Source organism: Coturnix japonica, chromosome 4 (assembly GCF_001577835.2).
Source record: "Coturnix japonica isolate 7356 chromosome 4, Coturnix japonica 2.1, whole genome shotgun sequence".
Classification (NCBI taxonomy): Eukaryota; Metazoa; Chordata; class Aves; order Galliformes; family Phasianidae; genus Coturnix; species Coturnix japonica.
The window spans coordinates 54,658,832-54,677,242 of NC_029519.1; the positions used below are offsets into that span (position 1 = coordinate 54,658,832).

The 18,411-nt window shown below is 39.9% G+C and overlaps 1 protein-coding gene across 3 annotated transcripts in view; it reads right to left on the reverse strand.

Moving 5' to 3' along the window:
• SLC39A8 (solute carrier family 39 member 8) overlaps positions 1–18,411 on the reverse strand; it is a 39,975-nt gene that overhangs the window by 6,086 nt on the left and 15,478 nt on the right. Inside the window, exons 1-6 of one of the 3 annotated variants that reach the window (XR_001555118.2) lie at positions 16,255–16,488; positions 10,707–10,875; positions 6,806–6,975; positions 6,120–6,242; positions 4,776–4,943; positions 510–717 (exon numbers count right to left, since the gene is read on the reverse strand). Coding sequence is in view for 2 of the 3 variants with exons in the window: in XM_015862097.2 (XP_015717583.1) it covers positions 510–717; positions 4,776–4,943; positions 6,120–6,242; positions 6,806–6,975; positions 10,707–10,875; positions 16,255–16,434 (1,018 nt within the window). In the remaining variant the exon portion in view is untranslated. Of the gene's footprint in view, positions 1–509; positions 718–4,775; positions 4,944–6,119; positions 6,243–6,805; positions 6,976–10,706; positions 10,876–16,254; positions 16,489–18,411 lie in introns of those variants that run through there. The other 2 variants (XM_015862097.2, XM_032444424.1) reach the window with 2 other exon arrangements.

An 18,411-nucleotide genomic window follows, 5' to 3' on the forward strand; every position in this document is an offset into this window, starting at 1 on the left:
AATCAAGAAGAAAAATACATTACTTGTATACAACTTATAATCCACTGCTGTTTTTCCTTCATTCAAGTAAATGATAAGCATTTCCCTTCAGTACTAAGATAACTGAAATATTCTACAGCAATTGGGCCACGTAGAACTTAGCTAAGAGTTTCTTTATGGCTTAGACATAAAGAAAAAAAGAGGGGAAAAAACATGCACAGGATAGCATGTATGAACCCTGTCAACAGCAAGTGGGTTGGAACCAGATGACCTTTGGGGTCCCTTTCAACTCAAGCCATTCTATGCTTCATTGTTCCAATATTCATTTCCAGCTTCCATCCACTTGCATTCAAGAACTTCCTACAATTAGAAGTATTGTATTAGAAGATACGTGTTTTGGTACTTGATGAGCATTTTTTTTTCCATTAAATTGTCTAAATTTCCTTTCAATCTATGCCAAGTTTTGGCAAGCGTAACTTCCCACACTGGTGATTCCCACAGAAATCAATATGTTGAATGAAGCTTCTTACCCAGCTCATGAGGAAACTCTTCACACAAGATGGCTATGGAGGTACTAAGTCCTTGAAACAGAGACAAAGTGAAAGAAGCACCGATTGCCAAACCATCTAAGAAATTATGTACAGCATCACTCAGTGTTACCATCCAAGCAATGGTTCCAATCTTTGACAGTGGGCGCCCACCGAGACATTTACACAAACTGCTCTGGACTGCTTCTTCCTGGAAAAACAAGATGATAAAGTAACTACATAAAACAATGAATAAAGAAGTCAATGAGACACACTTCAGGCTTTAAATGAATGCTGAGCACAAAATAAAGCATTAGTACATAAGGATACCAGAATGCTTAGTCTAAGAAGAGGATGGCATAGGTAACAGCAGCAAATGTTTTCTGTTTCAACGACTTAAGTAAGACAGAAAAAAAAATCCAGATCACAGTGTCTGCATGTCTCTCTAGAAGTCTTGCTCTTGATAAAGGTCTTCACAGCTTCCTCAGCCACCTCTATTAAGTGCATACAATAGGAAGGATCTAATCACTGAGATTGAGAGCATACATGTTTCCTACCTAAAACAAACCTAGACTAACTACATGCTGTTGCCAGCATATCATGTTCTTAGAGACAGATGCATCCACCACCAGTCAGTAGCAGCCAGCTAGCTAAGTGGGAACCTAGACACGTATTGAGGTAGTCTACTAATTTTATTTCTAATTTTGATTGATGATAGTCAAGTCCAGCTATCAAAATCAGTTTTTCAAGTTTCATGTTTAATAAGATCATACAGTGCCTAGTTCTGATTGTGCAAGTTGAAGTCTCATAGCATGAAAACAACTGACTGACATAAAACTGCAATGCATATACACCCCAGGGCTCTCAATCATTCGTCCCAGAAGTGGGAGTAATTTATATATCTGACATCATGAAATAATGAAACACTTGATGAAGATAAAAGGAACTGCCATTTCAGTTGGGAGCACAAATAATCTTTGCTAAAAAAAAAATTCTAATGATCCATTTCAATAAACTTCTGTACACACATATATTGCAGTTACATTATATTTGTAGACTTTATAGTATTTGGGGGGGGTGGGGGAGGGAAGCCTTTGGAAATACAGAAACTGTTTTATCTTTGTCATATCAAATAATAATGCTGCCACAGAACTGAAGTCCGAACTTTATGGAAATACAACAATTAATGAATGCTTTCAATATCTCTAATGACAGAGCAATAAGGTCTGTCTCATACTTTGCCCACTATATCTGACATACTGCACCCTTCTGTGTAGGAGCTGCCTTGGGACAGGATGAAAGTTCAGATCAGGACTTCCAAGTCAGACATGTATTGCATTACTTGGAATTTGTAGCTAATAAAGCTTTGGTTAAGAAATGGTACAAATACCATAAAGAACAGTTATAACTTCTATTCAGTGCATACTAAGTCCCAGATTTATAACTTTATGATTTGAAATGATAAAAGGCATAAAAAACAGAGAGCTTCCCTGCAAATTGAAACACAGTAGAAACGATGTGTATGTCTACATTTCTCTTTGGGCTGTAGGGGCATAACAGGCTTAGCCAAGAATTATATAAAGAACTCATTTTCATCTGCCAGCTGCACAGGTGAGAATTCCAATTAAACTCCAAATCACTGCATACATATTTATGACAAATATAAAAATCTGATCTCAAGGACTTTTCTGTTAAAATAAATACTTCACAAATATACACACTGAACTTTTTATGCCTCTATGAATAAAATGAACACTGGATAAGAAGATGATGTTAAGAGTTAGCTGTAGATCTCATGAAGAACTGAGATGACTTCAGAAATGAGCTGAGGTTCGGGTTATCTATGGACTTTCTTTTACTTTTTTACAGTAACTGCAATTAAATTGGGATAGAAGCATTGAAAGTAAAACTACTGCCTTGATCCAGTCTTTCAAACTTTAGCGACAACTGTAGCTTAAAAACTATGAATCAGATTTGGAGAAATTTCTGTTATATGTATATATGTCTATCTGCCATTTACTGTGTAGCTCTGAAGTACAATTCCTGCCTCTAATCTATTTCAGATAACAACAGGACTGCTTTCGTAAATCATATAAAGTACAAGGACATTGCTCACCTGGGTTTACATTCTAAACTTAACTAGACTATATGTCCAATAGAAATAGACAAATGACTAATATATAAACTAAATGCTCAAGGCAGACTACTGATAAATTTCCCTTACAAATACAAGGGCTTCAAAAATAAAAATGAACATTGTCTGTCTCTGCAGGACTGTTCCATCTTCATCATGGCACTTCAGAAGATATCACAGAAGAGATGTCAGCTAAGGAGTGCAGAACACCCAACGGATCTATCAGGTCTGCCTTTTATTAATGATTAGCACAGTTCTGTATCACAACAATTTATGTCCAACCAAAGCTAACCTTGCTATTTTTGCTCTTTACTATTATATTTTTTAAACTTTCGAAGCAATGGTCTCTTTTTTGTTTCTAAACTAAGAAATGATATAGAGATTCTCTTATTTTATCTTATGTGATCTCATCAGGTTACTATTGATATTTCTAAAGAATCTGTGACTCCCTCAGACATAAGTCGGAATCTCAATTTGTTAAAAGCAGACACAGAAGAATAATATTCTGCACGTTAGCAGAAGATCCAATAGCAGTTAGAGCAATACTTCTCCGCTTAAAACATCTTCCTTAGATATCCTTTAGCAGCCTCTGGGACTGCCAACAGGATCAAGAAGAAATGCTGAAATTGCCTAGAGGGCATAAATAAAAGTCACTATAAAGTTTTATTATACATGTGTGCCCCGGTGGCGCAGTGGTTAAAGACGCCGCCTTGCAACACTGGGGCCCGGAGTTCGAATCCCCCCTGTGGCGCAAGTGGTAGAAGTGCCCCTCTGCTACACAGAGGCTCGAATTCCGGGGGCTGGACTCGATGATCTCTAAGGTCCCTTCCAACCCGCACGAAACTATGAAACTATGAAACTATGAAACTATGTCTAATGTTATATGTTGGGACTACAGGCATCTTCAGCAATTGGTCTCTGAAGCAAGTTTAAGAAAAGTTATTGTTGTCAAGTCATGTAATTTTCATAGCTACAAACAGTAGATACAAATTCTGGGCCAGCACAAGATTGCAGTTACTGCTGCAAGTGAAATATGAAAGTTAAACATTCACATTTTCTCTGTCAGTCATTCTGTTCAGGCATTAAAACAGAAAAGTTATCTGGACACTCAATGGCTGAAAACAGCTACTGCACTCTGACACCATCAGACTCCAACTTCCACCCTCATAGCCTACATGATGCTTTCTGTTCCTATTGTGTTTGCCCCCCTCCTTGAGCTTTGGATTAAGAGGACAGTCAAATACTAATATGTATATGTTGTCTTATAATAATATAAATTTATATATATATTTAAACCAGGAGAATCGGCTGCTATCTATTTGCTCTCTATATCTTCCTGAAGGGAGGTTGTAGTGAGCTGGGGGTCGGCCTCTTCTCTTGCATCATTAGTGATAGGACTAGAGGGAATGGCTTCAAGCTGCGGCAGGGGAGACTCAGGCTGGATATTAGGAAATATTACCTCTCAGAAAGGGTGGTCAGGCACTGGAATGGACTGCCCAGGGAGGTGGTGGATTCACTGACCCTGGAGGAGTTCAAGGAATGACTGGATGTTGTGTTGAGGGACATGGATTAGTGGGAGCTATTCGTGATAGGTGACCAGCTGGAGTGGATGATCTTTTAGGTCTTTTCCAACCTTGGTGATTCTATGATTCTATGATTCTATCTCAACTTATGATACTTCCATAATTCCTACGGTATCTAAGTAGACTGGACTAGCACAGCCAGCATGACAGTTATTGTACCAGTTTTCCTCATAAATCATTGATTCAGAGAAACCAAGTTCTCAAACTTCATGTTATATGTACTCAGAAACATAATATGGATCATGTAGCACTAAAACATGCTTCAAACAAATCATTAACAAAATCAAAATTAACGGAATTAACTGATTTAACATTTATCTCTGTCCTATCTGTCCGCATACTGATATCTACTCCCTTTTTTGGTTGGTTACCAATTGAATCCATCATTTGGCTTTCCTATGTTTGTCCAAAAACCCATACATTTTTATAGGGCTCAAGCAAGCAATAAGCTAAAAGTATAGAAAACCTTCACAAAAGTAATAAAAATTCATACTCTCTCTTCCTTATATATGCTTACATAATAGTTTGGAATAAAATAGATCATTTTCATACCTGTGCTGAGACAACACTGATGCTGTCAAAACCAAAATTTCCATTGCTCTCTACAATGGCTGAATTTGCATAACAAGTCACCCCATTGCTGGATGATGCTGGTTTGGAGGGACTAGTCTTATCCTTAGACTGATTCTGTTCACCATTTTCTAAGTCGCTATGGCCAGGCTGGATGACAAATAAATAAACAGGTAGCTTATTAAACAAAAAGTGAAATAATAAAGAAATATAAACATTAAAAGAAAATGCACTGGGCATCATATTCGTGATACCTTGCCTTCAGTACCAAGTAGATGTTTAAATGAGCAGCAATAATTATTTTAATATTTAAAATTTTAGATAAATTCCAAATTTATTTAAGTTCCCAACATATTTCTTACTATTAGCTAATCAGAAAAGTCCTCCAATACCTGTGGAAATTTTTCATTGTTATTCCTTTATACAGAGCCTCCCAAAACCAAATGCCTCGACCATCAACAATTGCTAGTTATTTACAGCTGCTTACCAAATAGAGCTGCTACCAAAAATGAAGTGCAACTTTTTTCCCCCATTTTTCATATAGCCATTGCAACCAAGGTGCAATTGGATCCTCATTATTTTCAATAGCAAGATCAGTTTGGGAGCAAAGACCCAAAGCGACGTCAGAGTAGGCACAGAGAACAGTTTTCTTAGCAAGACATGATTAGAAAGTCCAAAAAGTTTGAGAGGCCTTTGCCTGAGACAAATTCAGTCTCATCCATGTAAGCACCCAGAAATAAAGTACTCTGACATATGGGTAGAAAGCAGAGCCAATTATCCATATTGTGTAGTATCAGGATAATTGCAGTGTCATTAGAGCAGGTTTGTGTACCAGAGCATGTGAAACACAGAGCTAGTCACTGCAGGTGAGATTCAGGAACTGTCAGCAAAAACAAATTGAACTTCACAGATGAATAAGAAGACGTATATGTTACAGTGATTTCTCCTACCCAGACAGGAGCTCCAGGGGTGCACTCCATTCTCGTCAACTTTTATATATTTCCACTTTTTTACTTCTGATGTTTAGCTAGCATATTGCAGACTTGGCCCTTGAAGGCAGCTAGAGCACATGCCAGTGACAATAGACCACACACACACACCTGGATTGTATTTCCAGCTCTGCTTGTAACTTCCTCAAAAAAGTGAGATTGCTTTACCTCTCCATATGGATTTTAAACTCTCCATATGGATGCATTAGAGCACTCAGTAATGCTGAAATCCTCAGGGAAAAAAAAAAAAAAAATCCCACATCTTATTAAACTGTTGAGAATCTCATAAAATATAACGTACTTTAAAGTAAGGGTTGCACAGTTACCCTTTTGTTACCTGATTATAGATCTTTAGTATCACTTTAAGAATCCTTTCCACAAAGAAGAGAATATAGAATCCACCAAACACAGCAACTGCTTTCTCAATGTAGTTATCTACATGGGAATCAAAACCAAACGCCTAACAGAAGACAAAAAGCAATGCAAATTAGACTGAAATAGTACATTTCCATAGTACTTAGTACATTTCCATAACAATTTCCTCCACCATACACAAGCACTCCACAAAAATACAGTCTTTCTACCAGTCACAAGTTTCAGTGAGTTTCAATTAGGAAAGATCCTGATCCTTCTGGATTTTTTTTTTTTTTTTTTTTTAATTTGGATTAAATATCAGCAGTCTTTTAATACAGCAGAGTTTTACATACAGGATGTAGTAGTTAACTGAAAAATTAAGAGGTCCAATTTGGAACAAATGTAAGACCATTAGAATTTTATCCAATCCATTTCTCTTTCTGTCTAGAGGCAGAATAATCCTTGGTCTTCCCCAGGTCATAGCAACATGTGTATCTTAATGGCTCTGCCCACCCAGACAGAAAGACTAGGAAGCTAGTGTCACTGATGGCCAACCACAACTCTCTGGGGATTTCAACCCACACTCTCAGAACACCACTGCAGCATGCTTCTAGAATTAATACACTTTAGAAACTATCATACAAAAAGGTAAAGATTTTCCATGCTTACCTCCGGAATGAGCTGGAAAATTGCATTAGAAAAGAGAGTACCAACGGCCAAGCCCACGAAGTAGGTTAAAATCTTAGGGAAATAAGACTTCTTTAATAGAGGAGTTAAAATAAATCCCAGAAGTGATGCCAAGTTAATGATAGTCACAGCTAGGAACCCAAATCCCCAAACTGTGGATAAAAAACAAACACAGAAATATTTTAAAAATCAGTATAAAATTCACTTAGGGCTGTCTGTGATTTTATATAACATCTGAATTGATGTGGAACTGGGAAAAATAATTGTTCCCTACGTGCAAGTACACTTTACAAAGATAAAAATTATAAATGCACAGATATTTAAGGCATATATCCACAGAAGGGAAATACATGGACTGCACTGGGACTACCATATTAAAAACTGAAATTGTGCTAGTACAATAACTGAGCTATATAATATCTGCTGTAGTAAATCAAATCTCTACAGTCAGTGAAGATTAAAAATCTGGGCTTAAGTCAACAGTCTACAGTAAGTACAGCACAGGCATAAGACGGAAAATCTTGTGTGTCCCAGGGTTAGATCCAACTGTCATTTCCATTAAAAACTTCTAGATAGAAAATCTGCTGTCTTGACTGCACAAGGCCCAAAAATCCTTCCTGATAAAGAATGATCCTTTCAAATCACCCTGAGGTAATGTGTTGTTCCTAACATTCCTAACATTCCTCCTTTTCCCATTACTATGTAATAATATACTATATAATAAGTCCATCACTACTTATTAGACATGCAAGGTGATAGATACCTAATAATAGGGATTTTTAAAATAGAGAAATGAAAGTATGTGAAGAAGTTGTTCTGTATTCAAAAAGATGCACACCAGAAGAAAAATCTTTTTTTTTTTTTTTTTTTTTTTTTAAGAAGTAGGAAATGCACCTACTTCGGCCATCATTTAGCTTCCTTCACCATATACACATAGTTTCAGGCTTTCCAAGTTCAGACATCAGGCCTCGTAGTTACTTTGGTGTCTGACTTGCAGTTTTGCTACATGTACGTAGAGAAGTTACCATAAATTCCTTTCTGCATAGCAGAAACAAACAGATCAGATTGCAATCTGTGGCCCAACTTTCCTGTAACACTAGACTGGCAAACACACTGGACCAGGTTCGTCACCTGCAACTGGGATTGCTACACATCGTTTGCACAGAGATACAATTTCTGTATGCGATGAGTTTCATATTGTGTAAAGAACAGGAAGAACAGACAGCACTGGAAGCATTCAAAGCATGTGCAAGAGTGCCAAGTAAAATATTCGCTTGCCATCTTGTAGGGAGAAGGAGAGACAGAGAGAAATAAATAGACCACTAGATACAGTTAGATTCACTAAGCGGCACAGTTGCTTAACTCCCACTGCAATACAGGACAGTCAAGCTTGTAAATGTCTTTTAGAAATCAAATCTATAATAAATAAGCGTCATTATGAGTCACACACCACCATTTGGGATTACTACAGAAAACCAAGTCTCTCAGTTTAAGACAAAAACAATTCCTAAATACTTACCCTCAGTGAAATACATACTTTGAGTTAACAGAACTAAAACCAAATAAAATATTTATTGGATATGAGGCATCTAGGTCACACGCCCAAATTACTTCACTAGACACAGGAAATTAGAACAAGTTTCAAAAAGTACAATTAAAAAAATCCTGTCACTTCAAATCACTTTCTACAACCTAAGACAAAGAGGAAAAGTTCACAAATTGTGTGTGTAAAACAGTGGATGCCAAAACGGTAGGAGAATGGAGCTTAAAAGCAAGCACATTAAAACAGGGTATTGCCAAATTCAGAAAGTTCTCACAATACTACATGCTTCCCCAATGTATGGTCTAACAGTCATGCTGGCACTCTTTGTTCAGAACAGCCGCGTGTACTGGAATACTTAATGCAATAAATGAAATACTTGTCATCACTTTGTATGCTTACCGTTCTAGATCTGGACGGCTCAAAGGCTTTGGAATTTAACATACTGATTTATTATGATTACCATATTACCCTCATGATTATACACAATTACGGGAATTGTTACTTTAAGAAAAATATTGCAAATGGGGGGGGGGGGAGGAATTGATAAGATTCCAAGATACCCATTGTTGCCACAGTTGTTTTATTGCTGTATTATAAAGCGTATTTCACCATATCGCCACTGTTCTCTTAGGAAGGTTTTTATTCACTAGGACTCCATCCACATTAAGCCTTCCATGAGTGCATACACCCTAGAAAACAGGTTTGTCTGGCATCACGTAACAGAGTAGAGCACTGAAACACAGTCTACCTTGAGACTGTGACATAGACAGCTTTCACCAACAACCACTCTATCAGTTTCTGGAACTCCAGCCCCAGCAAAGAGAGTGCCAAGATGCCAAAGCAGGAGAAATAATTAAAAAAAAAAAAAAATAGACGGCAGGAGAGAAAGTCCCCCTCAAAACTCTGGTGCTAAATATTCCCTACAAGAAGTGAGGACCCCTGCTCTAGGCCTTCCTGAGGCAGGCTCAGGCTCCTCATGAGCCATTTCCTAAAAAGAAGTGGAAATAAGGCTGTGGAAATCTTTTTAAAATGCCAAGCAGACCGCACAGAATCCAGTAGCCTTGGACAGGATTGCCATTGGAATTTTACAGCTGTTTCACGCTGATCTGTACTACTCCCTATTGCATTTCAGAGAGTTGAGAAAGGGTAGGAGGAAACAAGTGTTTCAGCTAGGTTAGATATTAGATATACAAAGCCTAAGGAAAAAAGATAGATTATACTCTGTCTTTTAACTTCTACTTTGCTTATACAACACCTTTTTAATGCAAGTAGCTGCCCCATGAAGTTGACTGAATTAATTTCTTCTGTATGCCTTATCTGTTCATATTTTGGAAGACAGGATATTCTTAGAATGTGTGAGAGTCCCTAAGCAGAAAACTTGGAAGCACAATTGGAAACATGCCTTGTGAATTTTGCATGATGGACAGTAATAAAATCAACCACTCTCAATATCGACACAGTACAAATTCATTTTTTATGGGGCAGGGATGGGGGGCAACACATAAATTTACAGCAGGATCTATATGCATTTACTCCTACTTTTCGCATTGGATCTTTCTGTGAATTTCCCTGTCACAGTCTCACATGCTTGTGTTTTTTTAAAAACCTCTGAAGTATGGGCCTTGCAGATTTCTTGAGCTGCGGGCAAGGGAGGGGCAGAGAAAACACTGCCTTGCTTATCTTCCTACCGGACACTGCTTCTGAGCCATCCGGATAAAAGAAAAATAGGAGCGGTGGTCGAAATGGCTTAGGTGATCAGCTATAGATCAGGCCTTCTGCATACAACCTATCCAAACAGTGCCCTCAACAATAAATAAATAAACAAACTAACAGAACAAAATAAAACAACAACAACAAAAAAGATTGACGTAGATACTAAAAGCCTCCAGAAAATACGTGCCCTCATAAGGTATAAATAATCTAAAACAATCATGACATATCGATGCCGCAATGTCAGTGATTAATCAAATGTAGTTCTTATTATTCACAGCAATAGTTAAGCTTTAGGAATGATCAATAGTTCCTAAAATACATTATACTATTTATAATTACTTATGCTAATTGAAATGTTACTAATGCTGGTATTTTGAAAATTATGAAAAACATTGCAGTACCCGTGCTAAGAAAATACTCTCATTTGGCTCATGCTCATTCAACACCTCATCTTTTACATCGAGTCCCCCAGAACAATGAATCTGGATATCACACATTTGATCCTTACCAACAGAATAGAGACTTTGTCAACCAACTGATTCTTCTCTGTCCTATATCGTTATTATTATTATTTACCATACTGTAGGTTCCACGCAATCTAATCAGAATATCAATGAAATAACTAACCTTGCAAAGAATGCGGTCTAGATGCATCCACAGAATTTTCCTCATGATCACACGGGTGAAAAATTAGCTGTTGCAAAACTGCAGGACATATTGTAGAGAAGTCTGAATTTGATATGTGACTGTTGTTTGGTATTCCATGCAAAGAAAAAATTTCCTCCCCTGTCAGGCACTGCAACAAAAAGGATTTTTGACAACATTAATAATAATAATAATAATAATAATAATAATAATAATAATAATAATAATAATAATAATAATAATAATAAATTAAGTCATCCACAGAGAAACCCAGGAATTATGACATAAAAACACTCTTCACTTTGCCTTCAGCTCAGGACACCAAAGTACCTAATGGTTAAGGATAAATGTGCATAGCTGTGTTAAACAAGGCCTGGTTAAAGACTTCCATCTAACTATTTCCACTTATTCACATTCATGTTCTCCTGCAATGATCAATAAACACACAGCTGTATTTTTTTGCCTGCAAACTAACTTAACACACTGATGTACAACACACACAAACTAAGGATGAGTCTCAAGACAAAATGTGCTTTCTTTCTATATGAGACACCAATTCAGCACACAACATGCTCTGTAGTGTAACTCAGTGTGACTGCAAGTGTAGAGCACTGGAAGCCTTAACAATTACAAATGGTTACTCCCCACTCTGCTCAGTTTTACCAGCCTTCAGACTCCCCTGCACTTCCCCACTAATTCAGGATTATTCATAAAGCAAATTTCTTCTGGAGACGAGCCAAAGTAACTACAACTTATTTATTTCAACAAAGCTGCCTCCGTTTCCATTAATATATGTTTTTCTAATACTATCCAAAAGGTGAAAGGTATGCACATATTACTTTCATGTGACTATTTTGTGTTTAGCTGAAAGGAAAAGAATCAGTGAGCCAATTCAAGTGACTTCAGCCAAAATATATCCGGAATGTTTCTGCCCTGCTTCTTGAACAATCCTGTCTAATTTTTTTATTTTTTATTTTTTTTTTGGTTGTTTTAAAGCATGTTGACCCATTTATTCTCACTCTCATTTTACCCTTAAATGTGCATTACGAAATAATGCGGAATATGTGGCTAATATTACCAGTATAATACAAAGGGAGGACAGCTGTGGTCTATAGGAATAGTTCCTATACTGTGCTTTCTGTACTATCAGCTAGTTCACAGAGCCATTTCTGTAAAGCTGCAGTGAATGGCTGTTAGAAAAACAAGCCAGTGTGCACTGAGGTTCATGACGTGGCTACCTCAAAGATAGTTAAATATCTCTTTCCAGAAATATAGAATGGGTGACTAGTAATTTTAAATACTAAATTGTTAATATTGGTTTACAAAAGAAAACAAACAAATGTTACTGTTGGAACATAAAAAGTATCAATTTGACAAGCATGAATTAGTAAACTTGTGGCTTACAAAGAAATGAGAAACTTCATAGGACAAGAGCTCTTTTATGCAAGGGCAAGAAACACAATTTTATTTAATTACTATTATTATTTTGATCAGGGGTGAACCCAGATGATAGCAGCTCCTGTAAATGACTCACTGTTATGAGTCATGTCATCCTCTCAGCAACTCCTACATTCATCCAAGGGCTAAAAAGCAAGCTTGTGTGAGTTCACAGACACAATTAAGAGACTAATTAAAAGATTTGATCACTTAGAAGCCTTGGATTGGAGCAACTCGTGTTTGCACACTGCAAAACTGTATTTATCTTTGGAGGATAAATACATTAAGATAATCACATTGCTGTAAAAACTCAAGCTATTTATTTTGTAAGACTTACAGATAATCTCAGCAGAAAGACAATTTATCCTCATGGAAAAGGGGACTGAGGATGACATCCTGGCTTAATGAGTCTACCATCATGCCTGCCCCTTGCTATTCAGTAATCCCTGTCATGGTGCTAAAACTGAGATGACTGGCTATAACGTGACTGTCACCTAGTCTTTAACTCACGACTTCAAAGAAGATACAACATAATTGACCATGTCTCTGAACTGACCAATACGGGATTTTCTTTTAAGACTGTAAATGAAACAAAGTGATGTTCAATTTCCTACAGTCTTTTCAAACCAGCATAGCATATATCTATAATGAAAAAGCAGACACCAGATCACCACATTATTTACAAGAAGGAATGAGATAATCGCTCAGGAAAAAATAATGCAAAGAGCTTTTTAATGGGAGAATGAATTAAAAAAATGCTACAATGCCAACCATCTTGTAAAAAATTCATTCTCTTTTCTGATTTTCTGGAGTGTTCTTATCTTTGCTCTGCCTTTATCTGTAGCATTCCACATGTGAAGCACTCAGATATGCAACAGCAACCAGTCATTGCAGTTTCTAGATGTTAACAGATTAAATACTAGGCTAGCCCACACTAGGGCTGAGCACTGGGTCATACAGTAGCAACAGCAAAGAATGAATGTGGTAGATACTTTTCTGACTAGTGTGCTTTTTTTACTCAGCCTGAGCCTGGATAAGGCAAAATAAAGACAAATAAATACGCTTTTCTCAACTTTATGCTAACAAAAAGCATTTACTACTGATGCAATAACAGATTTTTTTGTCACACATCAGAGTTGAGAAGTGGATGCTAGGACATGATCATGCATTCAATAAGCAGCTCTGTGAGAAACAGTCCAGCCATATGAAGCTGCATGAATACATCTGTGTGCTTTGGGGATTTCACACACATCCCAACATATTCAAGGTAGCTGTTTATGTGGGGAGCTGAAAAATGTCCATGAACATTGAAATTCACTGCAGATGTTCTAGTAAGTAAGACATGTGTAGAGTAGAACAAAAAAGACTATTTATCATCTGACTGGCTAGGCAATGTCAGATTGTGGTGATGGATCATGACAAACCTTCTTTCAAGAAACACTAGAAAACTAGCAAACACTACCTAAACAAGTGAAATAATAGCAGACACCAGCCTGGTTCTAGTTTATCCAAAATGTCAAACTTACTGTTCTGACTCATCTTGAGGTGAAAATGCACAATATCTGAACACTAATGCCAATGCAGATTTTGACTTTGTTTTGTCCAAAGTGTTGTTTTAAAAACAAAATACATTGCATTAAGACAATATTCAGGCGTAACACAAAAGCTGGGCAGAAATACAATTTTAGAACAGCCAAAGTATGAATTTAGCACCTATTGACTACCCCAAAGTATAAAATAAAGGCAATGACAATAGGTTTTCTTTCCTTCCAACATCCACCCAACTTTCTGCATATTCTTTGACTAGAACTTCTGAATATATATTTATGCCTCTTATGTGACAATGAAATCAACAACAGAATATGAAGCACAGCTTTGTTTTTACATCTCTTCCTGGCAATGAAAAGACAGAGTGAGTAAACACGCTATCATCTATTATCTTGAAATCATCACTAGCTTTATAGGTGTTTATAGGACTAAAACATGTTGGAATTCCATGGTGAAGAGTGAAAAAGCAGCTGAGAGCAGCATTTGAGTTTCCTCAGTTCCCATTATTTCTCTTAAAGAAAGTCTTAGCTTGTACATTAAAAAAAAATGTGAACACAAAATAAAGAGAATTATAAAAACTCTCAATGGAAGAAAATAAAGGAGCAGAAACATGAGGAAATGAAGACAGCTCAATAAAAAATTCCAAAACATTATTTAAAAAAAAAAAAAGGGGGGTGGTTTGTCTGATATGACATATATACACTAAAAAAGCGTATATATATACACTAAAAAGAGGCTGTTCCTTCCCGAACAGCTTTTTGAAAGTTTCTGTCACTGTCCCTTACTGCTCAGCTCTCCACTAAAAATGACCTCAGGTTTGGATTAGGGGCTCTTGATAGCGCAAGTGTGTGTTATCTTCACTGAAACAAAAGGACCCAGAACCATCCCACTAACTCTGGACACTGAAGTTAGGAACTGAAAGTCTAAGATAATCCCTGTTTCCTCCTACAGTCAGATACCTACGCAGCCTCAATAGGTGACGCAGCCTACCTGGAAAATACATGATTCACTCTACAGAAGTACTTACTTTTCTCCAACAAGATTCAGTAGAGTTTGGGCCCCTGGGGCCTTACAAAACACAAACCTGGATTAGGCCACTTTCTGGTTTTCTTTCAAAATCAGCGGGTACTCAAAATTATAAGCTTGAAATCACAAAGTATGAGTCACAGTGTCAAAAATGGCCACGCGAGTTACTTACTATGGACAGCACTGCCCAAAGTCACAGATATACTTAACAGCTCTGAGGGATCAAGAATCAAGATGGTAAATGCACTTGCTTAAATGGCTGAAAAGGCAATTTTAAGGAGTACAATTAACTTAGGAGAAAAAGGATACACATTTCAGTATGGCACCTTATATATTTTTCAAAAAGGACACAATTAGAGCAGGTCTGTTTGAAAGAAAAAGACTGTTTCGGTTAAGCTTCAAATGATTTATGAGGAATAGCATTGGGCAGTAATAAGCACAAGCATTATTATTTTTTCCTCTGTAGTCTGTGTACGAGTGCTACGTGCCTTTGCAGAGGGAAAACCTGGAGGACTAAGGAATCTGCTCATTTTAAAGCCCTTTTAAAGAAAGATCCTTTTCACAACTGTGTTTAACACTGCAAACTCGTATTTAGCATGTGTGGCAGGAAATGATTATACACATTTTTTTTAATACACCATGTTGGAACAGTGTTTATTTGTGAAATCTGAAATAGAAGCACTGACTGGGAAATACTGCCATGCTTACACTGAATGCTACGTTGATTTTAGTGGCATTAACTTCAAATTAAACCCCTGGTGAAGGAAAAGACATCAAAATCACACTGCTTCTAAAGCAAACTTTATCCAGGGTTCGTGTCCATTACTGAGCAAGCACAGAAGCTTCTGCTCCAAACATGAAAAAGAGTCTCACGGTGCTCATAAAAGTACCTCCTCTGTTTCTTGCGGGGTTTAACCAAACCAGAGCAAGCAGCCACCCCAGCTTTCCGTTCTTAAGGACGTCTCCAGCAGTCTAAGGATTCCCCTTCAGGGAAACTCAGGTATTCTCAGACACCATATAGGTAGGAAATTCTGTCTGGATTTTGTATCAAGACACTACACAGAATCAGTAATTTCAAGAAAAGGGCTAAGTATTCCAGTAAAAATCAGTCAGTACATTAAACACTGTTTTACACAGATTTCAGTAGATGAACTGATGAATGCACACTCTGCACTGCATTTAGACGAAAGATGTGGAAGTTTCTAAAAGTTTATTCACGCCAAGTGGCGACCAAGTCCTTGCTATCGCACAACAGCTTCACGTTAGCACGTCCCGGAGCTGCGCTTACATAAGACCCGGAGGAATACTGGAGCAGCTTCTCACGGGCTGTTTGCCCACGCCAAACGCCAGGTGGAGCCGACCCAGCGGGCAGCGCTCAGCAGCCCCCGACGGATGGCAGCGGCTGTCCCGCCGCGGACCTTTGCTCCCTCCTTCCCTCCTCCCCAAGGGGAACCACGAAAGCTGCGAGCCGGATCCCCGGCCACGCGCTGCAGCCCGGCCCTCGCGGCGGTACCCGTACCTGGTTGTGGTGCAGGTGGGGCAGCGGCAACACGGCGCTCAGCGCGGGCGCGGCGCCCAGCCGGCTCAGTAACGCCGAGAGCTGCCCGGCCGACAGGCTCCGGTTGCTCCCGAAGACGCGCAGCACGTCCTCGGCGAAGGTCGCCGCCGGGCTGCCCCGCACCGCCGCCCCCGAGAGCATCTCCGCGCCGCGGCGACTGTGGCCGGAGCGCGGCCCCTCGGCGGCCCGGCGGGGCGTGGGAGGCGGCGGCCCCTCCCCGGGGGGCGTAGTGGGGAAACGGGGCGGCCCCGGCGCGGCGCCTCTCCGCGACACCTCCGGCAGGAGCGGGCTGGGTTATAGCACGGGGCCGTCGGACACGGGCTTTGGGTCAGAGCGGCCTCGCCCAAGTGCCCTACGTGCCGGCTCCCGGCTCGCTAGGCGGTCCCCAGCGCGCACCTGCCGGCCGGGAGCGGAGCCGTCGCTGCCGCCGTGGTCCCGCAGACGGCCGCGAGGAGCCCGCGGGCCAAGGTCCAGCTCCACGTCTAGCCCCGCTGCCCCGACACACGGCCCCGGCCACGCTGTCCCCGAGGCCGAGGCACCCGGACCTTGGAACGCGGCGCGGCGGCGCCCGGCGGCTCAGCTGAGCTCAGCGCGGTGCCCCTCTGCAGCGGGGCTCCATCCGCACTACACAGAGCGTGCGGCTCCAGCGGCCTTCCGAGCAAACGAACGAGGGAAGTCGTGAGAGGTCACAGGGATATTCCCGAGGCCATCACCCAATTGAGTTAGGTAGGAGTCCTCGTGCTGCAGTACGGCAGCCGAGCGGCAGCATCTGGACAAGTGCAGGTTGCTCTGTAACTCCCTGCTACAGAATTTCACATCTGAATTGGTACTGCTCACTACAGGGATATGTATTTTAAAGTTACACTTTTAAAGCAGATTCTGATTTGGACCTCTGTGGAGACATGCTGAACTGGATGAGCTGACACACTGTCCCTGATCCCAAATTTTCCAAACCCAGCATTTGAACATTGCCCCAAGCAATCAGGATACCTGCAGGGTACCAGCACTGTGAGGAAGGCAGGGTTAAGATACTTAACTAGCAGTGACACTGGTTTGGTTCACAAGTAAATTTCATACCATAGTACACAAACATCAAGTGGGGAAAAAAAGATAATAAAAAAAGGCACAGTATAACCAGCTACCAGAAAGATCCAGAATGCAACAACCATGAAAATTCCATTGGAAAACCTAAATCCTGACCTACAGAGTCTGAGCAACTGACTCTGACTTTCATTCCTCTCTGGGGATTGGCAGGTGGAGGCTCAGGCAGATTCTGGTCCAGCCCAGCTGCCCGTTGTTACAAATGACAGTACCTGCCTTGCCTGAGTTGTACCAACAGAAGATGCTCCACCTACCTGTGGCTCTGCTTACACGTATGTGCATTTTTTGTATCTTTGAGAAAAATAAACACAAGTTTTCCTCTGCTGTGAAGGGAATCAGAACGTAGCGTGGCCAGCGGGAGCAGAGAGATAATCATCCCCTGCACTCAGCACTGGTGAATCCACACCTCAAGTACTGTGTTCAGTTTTGGGCCTTTCACTGCAAGAAATACACTGAGGCCCTGGAACATGTCCAGAGAAGAGCAACAAAACTGGTGAAGGGTCTGGAGCACAAGTCTTATGAGGAGAGGAGCAGCTCAGGGAGCTGGGATTGTTTAGCCTGGAGAATAGAAGGCTCAGGGGAGACCTCATTGCACTCTACAACTTCCTGAAGGGAGGCTGTGGTGAGGAGGAGCTTGGCATCCCAGGCAACAAACAGGACCCGAGGAAATGGCTACAAGTTGTATCAGATGTGGTTTAGACTGGACATAAGAAGGAACTTTTTCTCTCAGAGAGCGGTCAGGCACTGGAATGGCTGCCCAGGGAGGTGGTGGAGTCGCCATCCCTGTCAGTGTTCAAGAGGCATCTGGATGAGGATCTGTGAGATATAGTTGTGGCTTGTGGTAGCAATGGCAATGAGCGGGTGGTTGGACTAGATGATCTTGTAGGTCCTTTCCAATCTTATGATTCTATGATTCTTTCAGTACGTGAAGTGAGTCCTATTAAACCATGATCTTGAGTGTGTCTATTTCTAAACACAGCTCTAATCCCAGTTAATTACTGAAAGCATCCTGAAATT